This window comes from Salminus brasiliensis, chromosome 2, assembly GCF_030463535.1.
Source record: "Salminus brasiliensis chromosome 2, fSalBra1.hap2, whole genome shotgun sequence".
Classification (NCBI taxonomy): domain Eukaryota; kingdom Metazoa; phylum Chordata; class Actinopteri; order Characiformes; family Bryconidae; genus Salminus; species Salminus brasiliensis.
The window spans coordinates 34,974,983-34,988,697 of record NC_132879.1 but is presented as its reverse complement, the minus strand read 5'-3'; the positions used below and the strand labels follow the sequence as shown (position 1 = coordinate 34,988,697).

The window sequence follows — 13,715 nt, the reverse complement described above, 5'->3', positions numbered from 1 at the left end:
TTACTTTTGGTCTCCTTAGATGTTACTCTGGGGTTTCTTGTGATTTCCTGTAAAAAATATTTGCCTGACAATCATTCCTTCGGAGAGTAACAGCAGTGCTGAATATTCTTTCATTTGTAGATTATTCTAGAGCATTCTAGGAGGTCCTAGGAAATCACCTTTGTTTAAAGAATGGTTCACTTTCAAAACCTACAAGATAAAGACAATTTAAAAAGAGAAGAGCCATATATGTTCTTGAAATGTCGGAAGTCCTGTCAAAGTCACACCTGACTGAAATCACTAAATTCAATTACCCCTTTAAATTAGCACAATCCCAAGAGGTTCACACCATTTACATTAAACAAATACATAATTGTTGAACAATTTTCTTCAATTAATCATTCTAAAATCTAATGTTTTAGGGATAATTTTTGAAAGCCACTTCTATGAGTTCATTCGTAATGGACATAAATGATTTATATTAAGTAGCTAAATCCGAAATGCCAGTGAGCACACAAATAGGACCGCCTCCTTTTAGTATAAACAACACACTCTTGCAATCTCTGGGCAGTCCCAAATAAGAGTTCTCTGAAAGCTAAATCAACACAGTTTAAAAAAAAAAATAAATAAATAATAATAGATCGATTGTAATAATAATAATAGATTGCTGTAGATAATATTGTTTAATATTGTTTATTGCTTTTTTAATTCTTATTTATATTGTGTATATAGTGTAAATTATTTATCCAAATTTTTGTAACTGAGTGTCCTGCTATCCCTTTCTGCTGCTACACTGTGAATGTCCCCACTGCGGGACTAATAAAGGACTCTTATCTTATCTAATAAAAAAAAAGCTGTAGAAGACACAGACTTGAACATACTGAGCAATTTTAATGAGATGTTTCATAAATATCATGAACATAACAGCAATCATTTACCCATTACGGACAGATGGAAGAATCCACTCGCTTCAAATTCCTGATAAGGAAAGTTCACAACGCATTCAATAGGAGAAGGGAAAAATATATAAGATAGAACTGCCCAAGTACTCGTCGGGCAAAAGAGAGCTATGCAGAGACCCTGGAACGGGTCTAAATGAGGACAGGAGAGGGCTGGGGCTTGAGGTTTTACTCACTAATCTACAGCTATAGCTGCAGCTCCGAGCTCTAAAACAAGTAGCATGCAATAGCACTGCAGACAACAGGGAATGATCCAGTGTTTTACTTCTTCCCAATAATGCAACTAAATGCAAAGAAACGTCTGAACAACTTTGACTGAGGGGAGAGAGACATTTGGATTCAGTTCAATCTTACACAGGCAAACATATACTGATAATACACACAGTTTGAACCAACCGAGACTAAATAGCGGATATGATACACCAGGAAATAAATAACTGATACGGCATCACGTCGAAATGATCCAGTTCAGCACATACTGTAAAACAACCAGTGTTGCGAAGAGCGATGTTAAAAAAATAACAATAAATACACAGAAACCATCCAAGACGCTGGAAAAATGAAAAGCGTGCTCGAGTTCATTCATGCACCCTCTCGCAGACCTAAACACGGGTGAACAAATTCCAAACTCTGTAATTCAAGGTAAAATTAGGGGAGGAGTCTTATCGTCTGCAGCCAATGATTTCTTCAGCAGTAATTATTATAAATTCTTTGAAAATACTGTTGTCCGTCTAGAGAGGCGTCCTGGCTGTACGTCTACACGTATATCTAGATTTCCAGTTTTTTAATTCTGTACTTATGTAATCCACATTCTTGTGGCCTTAAAGCCCCAGCCAGGACAACTGAGATTTATATATACCAGTGGTCTTCTTTCCTACTCCTAAAGATCCACCTTCCTGCAGGTTTCCACTCCAACCCTCCTGCTGTAGCTCTACCTCCCGGCAGGTTGCACAACCAACACTCCTCCTGGAGATCCATCCTCCTGCAAGTTTCAAATTCAGCCCTCCTCCTGCAAATCTACCTTCCTGCAGGTTTTATCCCATTCCCCCAAACTAAGACTTTCAAAGGCAGTAATGCGTTCAGTCAGGAGGGGTGGGTTTGGGCTAGATCTAAAGTCTGTGGGAAGGTGGTAGCTCCCCAGGAGCGGAGTTGGGGGACCAGAGACGTAACTGTGTTTGAGATTCTGTCAGAAATTCTGTTGCCTCTAGAGCCTCGAACTGCCCAGAGAAAGGAGAAAGCTACATGAACAGGTAAAATAACTTTGATTCCAAACCATCCTCATAGTGGCTTTAAACACGTGACAAATTCCACAGGTGGAGGAAATTACTACATGGTACGAAAGGGAGCGCTGTCCGGGCCTATGAATAACTACTTCAGTCTGTATGAGGGCGGGAGATGGCGGGGTGCGTTATTGCTGTTCTGTTTCCAGTGTTTTGTCCTAAATATAAAATTCAAGCTTGATTTCAACACAAACCAAGTTAATACTGATTGGCAAAATAAACCTCTTCCTGTAATGTTCTTCTCATAAGTATATATACACACACACACACACACACACACACACACACTCACGCAAGCACGCACGCATTCACAAAATGATAACAGGTACGGATATCCACTACAGTGTTTTCTCTTGTTGTCGCCGGAATGTCATTTCCTTTAAACTACCACAGGTTCAGCTCGACTGATCCAGCCAAACTATTCTCAGACGACAACCTTCAAGCAGTCTGTTGAAGGGGATCCTCTCCTTGCAGATCAACCGCCATATCAAGGTTCGAGGTTGACTTGGAACAAAACAAAAAAAGATCCACCTGTGGCCGATATCCGACCCCAATACTCTTAGCTGTCCATTAACAGTTGTGCAAGAGAGAGTCAGCTTCAGCCTTCCTTTGTAGAAAGAAATGCAGAGAGGCGAGAAGCCGACAACGCGAATGGTCTGCAGCAAATGACAAAAGCAAAGCCATTTCTTAATACTTTCCAGCAAACTCCTTTGTTTCTGTGAATCTGACTACGGGGCAATCTAAAAGGTGGCTGGGAGTCAGAAGGACCAACACAGGAGAAGAGAACTCTCTGTAAATCCACAGGTTCTTTTGCAAAAAAAAAAAAAGAAAGAAAAGAAAACAGAATAAATGAGCACAGCTTTTAGCAGGAATCCAAACCCTCAACACTGCTACGAGACACCTTTTTTCTGAGTGCAGGGGGTGGGGTGGGAGATGGCTGAACTACAAGCTTCCTTTTTTGCCTTTTGAGCAACTCGGTGTCAAGCTGCTGGAGCCATGCTGGCCCTAAAAGAGCAACTGCAGTAGCAGAAGTGAAGAGGGATGCTGTGCTGAGGATGGGGAGGTTTGAGTCTGAAGCTCGAGGCTTCGGGAGGGGACTACAGGTCCACGCCTTTGGTAAGGGAGGTCTCTAGAGTGATGGGGAAGTCATGAAGCGACTGCAGAATGCTGATGAGAGAGTTGACGGCGACGCGGTCGCGCAGCAGTGCAGTCTCCTCATACATCCGTGTGATGATGGGACACTCCACCAGCAGGGGGAGCCAGTTAGACAGCAGACGATCTCTGGACAGACAGAGGAAGGGAGGAATGGGTGAGTAAAAGTCTATAGTCTGCTTTTATCCAGACTGCAATATACATCTTGAAAATGTCCACTTTACAGGAGGAGGAAAAAATCCTCTTGACTATAGAAGTCAGTGTAATTTTGGAGCATTTTTATTGGTCAATTCATCACGGTTAAGTGAATTTAAACACAATGTAAAAAACAACTGCTAGATGTACAGATGTGAGCGACAGCAACGATATACAAGAAGCCTATATACAGTCCTGTGAACGCTCTTACCTTGCCCCAAGGCAAATCAGCAGCTGGAACTTGCCATCCTTGCCGATGTTACGTGATGTGTTGTTGATCGCATTGGCATAACGGCAGAGAGAGTCACAAGTCAAACCAAAAGGCTCTGCCGTTTCCTGCAGATCCCCCATCTGATCAGTGCTCTCCATATATACCACTGATCTCTCTGTTCAAAACATAAGATACACACTCCCTGTGTTAAATATATGCTCATTCTAAATGAGAGCAGTTTGCATAAATGCCTTATGTGAACTGCTCACTGTTAAGACAACTGAACTGCAGCAGATCTCGGTTACATCTTTGTAAACAATACAAACAATTCAATGTTCAGAGATGGCACCTTTTCTTAGGTGTCCGAACTCACTGAACGGTACATTTTTCATGTCCCTCAAGTCCTTTGTGCAACCCTGCATCATTACCACTCAGTAAGCTACAACTCCAGAGCTGAGTGCTACTGGAAAAATGAACATGACCACTCAAGGTTTGGCTGGGACTTCATCTGAACACAGGCACAGCATCATTTTATAATGACTTCTATGTCTTATATTTTGGTGCAATGACCGTCCGCACTGCGATTCGCAAGTGATCAGATCGGATTTGCGTGTGCATGTGCAGGGGTTGCTGTGGTAACGATGTAGGCGCTTTCATTGAAGTCCTTATAGGAAAGTCTATTCACCGCAGTCTTTGCAAAGCCATCTAATTTTCATTCATACAAGACCATGCTTCTATTTTTATGAAGGAGGAGAGGCCAAAATACTGGAAACTGAAGATCAGATTACCATTTCAAAAACATTCTTTATATCCCTGAATAAATCAGACAAAAACCTCATGAAGTGTTTGTATAGTTTGGCTCAGTAGTGCACAAAATGTGATTTTTTTTTTTTTGGCTTGTTCCGGCTAATGTACTTGTGCTCTCCACATTGAGAGGAGCTTTCCCCACTACCTCACCTTCAACCCTCCTCCGCTCGCTGCATAACCAGCGAGCTGATTGGCTCTTTTTGTTGAAGGGCAGGACTCCATAAACAGATATTCCAACAAGTGGCCGGACACCTAATTTTCACATAGGGATCAGGGGAGATGGATGTCGCTCTGGATTTGACGTGGTTATTGTCTGGCACGGTGTGTGTGACGCTAAAGACACAGTGAAATCAGATTTGTGCGGCCAAAGCATCCAGACAGAGATGCAGCTGTACAAATCAGATTGTAATAGCATTTCAAACCACCTCCAAATGTGGTTTTGGCTGTCCCGACAATCAAAAAATCAATCTGAATACAATCTAGATAGGCCAAAGAGCCATCAGATTTAGGCTGCCAGTCTGAACATGGGCTTAGATTAGCGATAGCTCTATTCTGAGCTCCTTCTATTAAATGTTTCCCTGGAAAAGACGAACCTCTTAGAGAACATCTTCAGCTGACTCACCTATAAAATCCCAGACAAAGATGTTTTTCTGGAAAAGACGAGCCGTGCGGAAGCCGTGGTAGAAGAACTGCTCCAGCGCTCCCACCAACCCGCCCTCTCCACACAGCAAAACTGTCAGACTACCTCTCTGATAGAAAGACAGGAACAGGAGTCCAGGTCGTCAACAACAATAACAACACCACCACCACACACAAAACTTGCAAAAATGAACACATGGGTGTGCTCACACACTTACCTCTTTCTCTGGTTTGTGAAAATGTTTCAAGATGTTGTTGACTGCCTCGCTGATGGCCTCCTGTATCTGATCGGTTGTTGGTTCTAGGGAGAAACAGCATTAATGTGAAAAATACAGCGTTAAATCATGTGACTAACACATAAAATCTACAGCGGATATTTGACGTTCTCAAAGTTTAAACATACTGGTGCCCCGGCCTGTGATAGAGGTCATGCTGATTCGCCGAAGTTGTGAAGGTGAGCGCTGAGGAGGCGGAGTCTTGCTTCCTCGCACCACCTCCTCTTCGCTGCATGGAACGACTAATTCTCCAATCAGAATTCGCTCCAGACTGCCATCGTCTACGCCTTTCCCGAGCCAGCGACCACACGGGAACCTGGGAAATGCAACAGAACTCAAATTCAGCTCCCACAGTAATTTATATATGATGGCATGCAAAAGTTTGGGCATCCCTGGTCACAATTTCTGTCCATTTGAATAGATAAGAGAGCAGACGAAGACGTGGTTTATTAAAGATTTCTAAAATGAACAGTATTCATGCTTTAAGATGTGCTGTAGTGAGTCCTCCCTTCTCTGTAGATGTAATCACATTGAGATTAAATGCACAGCTCACTTGTATGTGTGTCCGGTAATCTCATTGCGGACCATCACGCAGTCCACCAGCCACTTGGCCAGGAGCCCAGCGTTATCATGACCCAACTGCACAGTGGTCAGCTTCCCCAGATTCTGGCACTGTAGGGCACATGCACATATGTACAGACAGCATGAGAACAATGTCAGCAATGCTAAGAAGGTGGCTGAATAAGCGTGTGAGTGAGAGTGTTAGTCAGTTGGAGAAGGAGACAGATAGCAAACACTGCCTTTAAAAGGAACACTCCAGTGCTTTTCAACCGCATCTCCAACTACCAGCTCTGTAGCATAGCGTCTACTGCTGCTGCTACAGCAGCTGCTTATTGCCTGTGAGTTTTAAGACTACGGTTATTCTATCCTTTTACTAAACTTTTATCAGTGGTTACTGATGTAGGATACAGAAGTCAATAGAGACTAGGCTGAAAAATGCTGAAGTGCTCCTCTATGCCCAACATTTGCTGAACCCAAGTAACGTTTAAACTGAGGCCACCTGCAAGAGAATCCTAGCACACTCAAAGCTACTTATCTGCGCTGCTAACACACAAAACCTATGTCCTACAGACAGCACAATAGAGCCACACCAAGATTTTAGACCACACTAGTGGTCTTGAATGTCATTTTCAAGAAAATGACAACATTTTTAATTAAAAATCAAGTTTCGAAGAGCAACTGCTGCATGAAAATGACAAACAAGTCACTGTATTAATAGTCTACAAGAATATCCAGACGGTGCCAGTAAAGAAGAACAGGTGGGGAAATGAGAGCAGTTGATGAACAGAGATAGATGGATGGGTGGATGAATGGAGAGAGATGAGGGGGAAACGGGGAGACATGGTTCTCCTAACCTTGAAGAGGGCGGAGATGTGCGTGTGAGGCCTAAAGGCAGACTGGGAAAGGAGACATGATGAGTTAGGACATGATGGATGATTGGCAGCAAGAGAAATAGCAGTGATTGGCTCTCTGCATTTCAACGTCCCACTGGGACGTGGGTTTAAGGCGGAGTCAAACATAAGGCTTTCGGATTCTAAAGTGAAGCAGTCTCCAGCAGTACACACACGCACACACGCACGCACGCATGCAAATCAGGTCTACATCACTGTGGCAACATGCAAATACAAATGACCCTCGTTAAGAAAGACTATATGTTCCCCATGAATAGCTTATTATACTGCAATTAGAAAATCAAATATTATGCCCAATAGTGTCTAGGACTGTTCTGCTCCCTCATTAGTTATAACCCATGTATCCTTATCAGCATCATACCCCTGCTGTCGTTAAAGCTTCAGGTCATGGGGATTTGCTGACATGTACCTGTGAAATCCCAACATACTCCTGTCTAAAAATGCTTAAGCATCGATAACCACACTGAATACATTACCCCCTTAGAGATCTAGCACCTAGCAACTCCCAAAATAAGCTGCATCGGAGCAGAACCATGAGCACCATCACAATGTTGTTCCAAAGCAGCACCACAGTCCGCAGAAATTATATGTCAGTCAATTATTTAAATTAACTGACATGGTTAGTAATTTACTCTATCCATTTCTATTGTTCCAGGTCACGTCCATTAATGACGGGGAACATAAATAAACAAACAAACAAAAAAACAAAACAACACAAACATAGGCTGTGAAAGCCGTTGTATGACTAACGCGAGAGGAGAAGTGAAGCGCAGAGGTACTGCAGCTGCTCCCCACTCGGAAGTTGTTACCATGAAAACAGGACAGGAACAGTGTGATGTCAGAGCACTTACATCAAACGTCATCTCTAGAACGTTCTTTGGAATCTGCATGATGCCAGAGTCGCCCAGTTCACCCGACACACACACCCAGGGGTTTGACGTGGTCATGGCGTTGCTCAGCTTCTTGATGGGGATGATGACAGCCCGGTAAGGAATCACTAAAGGAAAAACAACAAAAGAAAAAGCCGCTGCTTCAGAGAGCGCTGCACGAATGACACGCTTTGTGGATAACGGAGATGCACACTCAAGCTCCTAGATCATCTCAAGCACCTAATTTCAGAGATGCACAGTCATTTTTCGCAGATGCACCCCCCACACACCCACACAGCTGCTTTATCCCTGATCCCTCACAGTCATAATAACCTCCATTTTTAATCTGTTATTGGAGGTTTGGGAGGAATGTGAGGACAGCAGGGGTAAAGGGAGGAGATGAGACGGTGAACACGGGGACACAGGACAGCAATGCAATTTCAGACCAGACACAGCCTCTGCAATTGAATCTTCCACAACAAAATAAAACTAAGCAAAAATCTCATAAGAAAAGTTAATATTAAAAAAAAAAAAAAAAAGCACAGAACCAGCCGTGATCCAAAGCTGGTGTGTGTGTGTCCCATGACTACTCACTGATTGTGGTGAAGACACTGGTGAAGCAGAAATAGTCCACAGCATTCAGACTCAGCAGATGAAAGAGAAACTGCTCCTTCTCCTCCTCACACCGTAGGAAGGCATAGCGCTTATACAGTTTCCTGTGGACATGGACCACAGGAATCAGTAACTTACTAACCTCCTATAACATGCTCTCATTTAAGGAGGAGTCAGTTTCAGAGCAAGCAATGGAATGGGCAGCATTTGTATTTACAAAGTTTAATAAGCTGCATTAAGCATCACAAAGTGACATTATTTGATCCTTAGGAGCAGCCAGGAACAAACAAACAAACAAACAAAAAAACATGTATTACACGGTTATTAAACTGTTTTACATTTTTACATTACTAATGTAAAGAAATGCATATTTTAAATTGCTTGGCATATGTGATGGGTCAGAAACATGACCACATGAACTGCAGCCATTTTAAAATGAACTTTACCACCTCGCCACATGGCACCCAGTCACATTTTACTGTGAACATGGCCCCCCCATGTCGGATTTAAAAGAATAATATTAATACGAAATTTTGGCATATGGTGGGAAAATCTCAATTTCTACTACAAGGTGGAAAAGGAACAAGTTTGGTAGAATGAGTCTTCTATAGTAAGATTTCCATAGGTCAGATGCACACAATGTTAAAAAGTAGCTGATACTGGCAAATAGTACAAAGTTATGAGATTTTGAAATGAGAACATGTGTGTGTATATATATATATATATATATATATATATATATATGTATATATGTGTGTGTGTGTGTGTGTGTGTGTGTGTCTTACTTAGTTAAGGCCTGGTTGGACAGCAGCTGTTTAAGGTGCTGAGAGAGCAGCTTCTTCTCCAGAGAGAGACGGATCCAGGCTCGTGCCCGGCCTACATCTGTCTTTATCTCCCCCATGTTCTGAATGTGCCTATGGGAGAGAGAGGAGGGGATGAAAGACAAAACAGGAACATTCTGAGTGTGGGCAAAGGGGGTGGGGGGGGGCACTTTTACACTGACCGATTTATTTATTTATTTTAAAGCAACTTGTTCATAGCCCAGTTTGTGATCAACAGGGGCCAAGTTAATTATTATTAAGCTCAGTCAAACTAGTTAAAGCTGGCTGTTTTAGTCCAATCTTCACATGAATGTCCAGAAACTGACCAAAATAGCCTAGGAGTTCCTGGCTCTACCCAATAGTGTGTAGCTACTTTAATAGGATCTTTTGAGAGAGATAAATCTCAAATCCAAACCACAGCTTTCTGTGTTGATTTCACGCTCACATCTCTGCTAGAGACATGCAAAAGCCTCTTCCCTTCCTGATGCATGAAATCATTCAACATTAAGCATGTTTCCATATTCAGTAATGCACAATTTCCATGAGCATAACTGTACATGTTCCAAAATAGTAGCTTTTTTATTTTAAACTTATTTATTTAATAGACAACCTTGTGTCATTTTTATTAGTTAGAAACAGACACAAACAGTGCATTTCACTATGCACACAGTACGTGCAATAACCTATGCCATAAAATCTCTAAAAAGATATTCAGATATTGAGATATTTATACTCAAAAAGATATTGAGTGTTTCAAAACACCACGAGCTATGAAGTGGAAACGAATCCCTCACCTCATGTCCTGCACTACAGATACACGCAGTGCCGGCAGTCCGATAGAAGACTCAGACTTCCTCCTCTCCTGTCCTGTAGACACTGCAGCAGAGGAACCAGACAGCACTAATGACTCAGACAGTGTGTTAAAGTGTGAGCATATAAAAATGACAATGAGTGGTAAAGTGTGTATGTACATGTGGAGAAAGGAAAAAAAAGGCCGTACCTGGAGACTCTGCCTGTTGCTCGGTCATCTCCTCTCTGGCTTGGTAGTGCATTAGGTGGGACCACAATGCAGATTTTCCCTGTACACAGACACACACAACCAATCAAAGCAAGAATATGATTAGATTGTTTGTATTTTAATGTATATTTTTACTAATTTATCACCACAGTATATGTGCATTTGGGAATGCTTTGGCAATTTCTGTGAAACCCTTTATTGCTACTATTCAAAGTTTGAATAGTATTCACACTAAAAGCCTTTAAAGGAAGGTGTGATGTAGTGCACATATTCAGTATTTTTAAAAGTTAGACTTCAAGTATGTGGTTGATTTATCAAGACAGAGCCAATATGTACATTTGGTCTAGCATTATTGGACCATACAGAGTCCTACCATCCTTGAGGGTTTATATCTGTGAGTCGAACTTGCCATACTTTGTATTGAGTATCCAATCATGTCAAGCCACATCGTCTGGTTGGCTGAACAGCCTCCGCTGGAACGCTGCTAGGGTAGGGACTGCTTGTACTCTAGCACGGACCCACTTGCAATTTACCTGTTTGACCTGCAGGCCGTGGCTCCATATTCTCTCCAGCAGGTCACACAGGCTAGCTATTAGTGTGTTCTCCTCCAGTCCAGTAATATTAGCTTCTCCATGGCCCAGCTCCACAGCCTCCCGGCCCATCTTCTCCACCAACATCCGCTTAGTCTGCACACACCCATTCACAACATTAGCACAAGCTACATGACACTATAGGAAAGCAGCCTGCTTAATTAATGAATGATAAATGAATAACGCCAACCAGACCATACTGCGGTTCTGCTGCACTCCCTGTTCTCAATAACCAAGAGTAGAATACATATACATATATACTGAAGCGGACATCGTCTATATATGTCGTGTTTGTGTCTGCGTGTTCATGGAAGAGAAAGAGGGAAAGAAACGGACCTTCATTCTGCACTCCTTCAGTAAGCCCTCCACAAACTTCCAGTTGGTCTGGGCAATGACAGCTGGGGAGAGGTCCGACAGCTTGGGCTGCCTCAGATTCTTCCCCAGACTACGAGCCTCCTGCATGTACTTCTACAGAGAGAGACATGTGCATGTTAGACACTACATGCCTGTGTGTTCAAGAGTCTGAAACCACGCTTCAAAAGCTTGGAATCAATATTTTTAATATTGAATCCCCCAGCTATAAAACCAGATATTAAATTTATTTTTTTTATTATATAAAGGTTTATATAATATAAGGTTTGCTGAAGGTGCTTAACGTGAAACAGAAATCTAATCAGAACTGAACCAGTTCAGTTAACACACACACACACACACACACACACACACACACACACACACACACACACACACACACACACACACACACACACACACACACACACACACACACACACACACACACACACACACACGGTATATTCGCCACTATGTATTCTTTATTTACCAAATTACTTGAAATAAACTAACAAAAATAACTTAAATTCTACACACGAAAGGGATATTTTTAGATTTTTAACATTTTAAATAAATTTAATTTTTATTTTTAAATTTAAATTTTTTAATATTTAAAAAAAATAAAATTGTAATATATTTTCACAGTCACGAAAAAACAACTAAAAACTTTGTATTACCAAAATGTCAATTTTATAGAAAAAAAACCCTTCTTTACAGGAAAAGGAATATAAATGAACAATGATTTTATTCATTCAAGTCATTGTGAAGCATTTCTGTCCAATGAACAAATAGAAAAAATAGTGTGTGTTTAATATATTATAAATAATAGTGTTTAAATAATATACAAATTGAGTTATTGAATGTATAGTTATTCCAAACATATGAAAGGGAGTCAGAAGTATCCTACTTGCATATATAATAATGATATTTGAAGACATATTTTCACAATATGCATCATGGCATTTTCTTTTTCTCAGCTTTCATAAGTTTGACTGGTCAAATAGTGACGCATTTAATAACAATAAAACTACGAGTCTAATCATTTTATACAAAATGTTGCTGAAAGTTTCAGAAAAGCATACTGTGAGGACTTCTAACACAATAGTGCTAAAATACAGTCATGCCTATCCCTATCCAGCGTTATTTACCATTTCATTCCGTTTAACCTGTGGAAGAACGGAGTTTTAAGGGCTGAGGCTGTAAGGGTGTTGACTATGAGCCAGTGAGAAGAGCGAAAAAGCTTTGGCAGCACACGTTTGAGACTGCTACTGAAATAACAACCGTCCGCGGTCATCACAGCTCTTTCACGCTAGGTTTCAGCTGGTTTAGATGCTACAAAAAGTGGTGCTGAAGGCTCAAGGCGTGTTGAAACAGGGTTCAGCTGGTCACACAATGGCAGGCCTCAACATACCAGGCAGCAGGCTGAGAAGGACTTTTTGGGCGGTTTAACGGGAGGGGGTGGGGCCTTGTCCCATTCCCAGAATGCCATTGAGTTCTGCACCACCAGACACCCCTCCACCTGCTGCCGAGTGGTACAGCCCACACCCACGGCATTCAAACGACAGACGCCACAAACAAAAAGACAAGAAAAAGAAAGAAAGGAAAGAAAGGAAAGAGCAGAAAGAAAAGAGGGGGGGGGCAGCATGCACACAAATAAAAGAACAGACTTAAGCATGAAGACACAACAGAATGACATGCAAGACAAACTGAAAGAAACTAAATCACACAAAGACAAACTTAAAGGAAAGTTGATGCTTAAAACTAACCAAAAAAACATACACATATGAAAATGGAGGCAGCAGCAACAGATTAGTGTTATATTGAACATTATAAAGCCACAAAGTCAACTGCAGTGGAGGAATCAAAAGGAATCAAGCTCCAGCTATAGCGCCGGTAAATTATGTATATGTATAAATTGCTGTATATTAGTATAGAAACTGTATTACAACGACATCCGTTGAGTTTATCTCTGCAAATAGGTCATATAGCTTCCAGGGACGGTACTCTCCACAGCTGCTCAGCAAGTCAGATTGGATAAAGAAGTCATTCATAGTCAATTTGCCTAATTTCCAGTGAAAAGGACAGACCATACTGTAGAACAGACTGCACTCAAAAGTCAGGAAAAATAAGAGGACCAGAGTTAATGAAATGTGGCATAAAAGACCGGGGGGTGAGGACGAAAGCAAGCGGTCATACTGCACCTCTTTCAGGTCATTGTCAAGCCCAAGGTGGTCAGGCTGCTGCCTGGGCCATTCCCTCCTGCGCTGAGCTGGACCAGTGCGATTAGACCACCTGCTGGCAGAGGATTTAAGAGTGAGACAGCACACGTACATGAGCACAAGCTAACAAATTAGTGACCTGATCAGCAGCTCAGGTTTAACCCATTTAACGTACTTCAACTACAAGTACATCTTAGCAAGTGAAATCCGCTCAAACTGGCTAAATACACTATATGGACAAAAGTATTGGGACACATGCTCAT

General features: G+C 41.7%; 1 protein-coding gene across 9 annotated transcripts in view; it reads right to left on the bottom strand.

Annotated features, from left to right (window-relative positions):
* Positions 1 to 850: 850 nt before the first annotated feature.
* Positions 851 to 13,715, bottom strand: part of dennd5b (DENN/MADD domain containing 5B) — a 44,403-nt gene continuing 31,538 nt past the window's right edge. For 2 of the 9 annotated variants that reach the window (XM_072672466.1, XM_072672470.1), the window contains 15 exons: positions 13,435 to 13,528; positions 11,216 to 11,347; positions 10,823 to 10,975; positions 10,272 to 10,350; positions 10,066 to 10,147; positions 9,236 to 9,364; positions 8,433 to 8,554; positions 7,821 to 7,966; positions 6,913 to 6,954; positions 6,051 to 6,169; positions 5,626 to 5,813; positions 5,441 to 5,523; positions 5,206 to 5,332; positions 3,777 to 3,951; positions 851 to 3,499 (listed from right to left, as the gene is read on the bottom strand). In XM_072672466.1, coding sequence (XP_072528567.1) covers positions 3,316 to 3,499; positions 3,777 to 3,951; positions 5,206 to 5,332; positions 5,441 to 5,523; positions 5,626 to 5,813; positions 6,051 to 6,169; positions 6,913 to 6,954; positions 7,821 to 7,966; positions 8,433 to 8,554; positions 9,236 to 9,364; positions 10,066 to 10,147; positions 10,272 to 10,350; positions 10,823 to 10,975; positions 11,216 to 11,347; positions 13,435 to 13,528 — 1,855 coding nt within the window. In that variant the 3' untranslated portion in view covers positions 851 to 3,315. Of the gene's footprint in view, positions 3,500 to 3,776; positions 3,952 to 5,205; positions 5,333 to 5,440; positions 5,524 to 5,625; positions 5,814 to 6,050; positions 6,170 to 6,912; positions 6,955 to 7,820; positions 7,967 to 8,432; positions 8,555 to 9,235; positions 9,365 to 10,065; positions 10,148 to 10,271; positions 10,351 to 10,822; positions 10,976 to 11,215; positions 11,348 to 12,644; positions 12,756 to 13,434; positions 13,529 to 13,715 lie in introns of all 9 variants that reach the window. The other 7 variants (XM_072672468.1, XM_072672471.1, XM_072672469.1 and 4 more) reach the window with 5 other exon arrangements.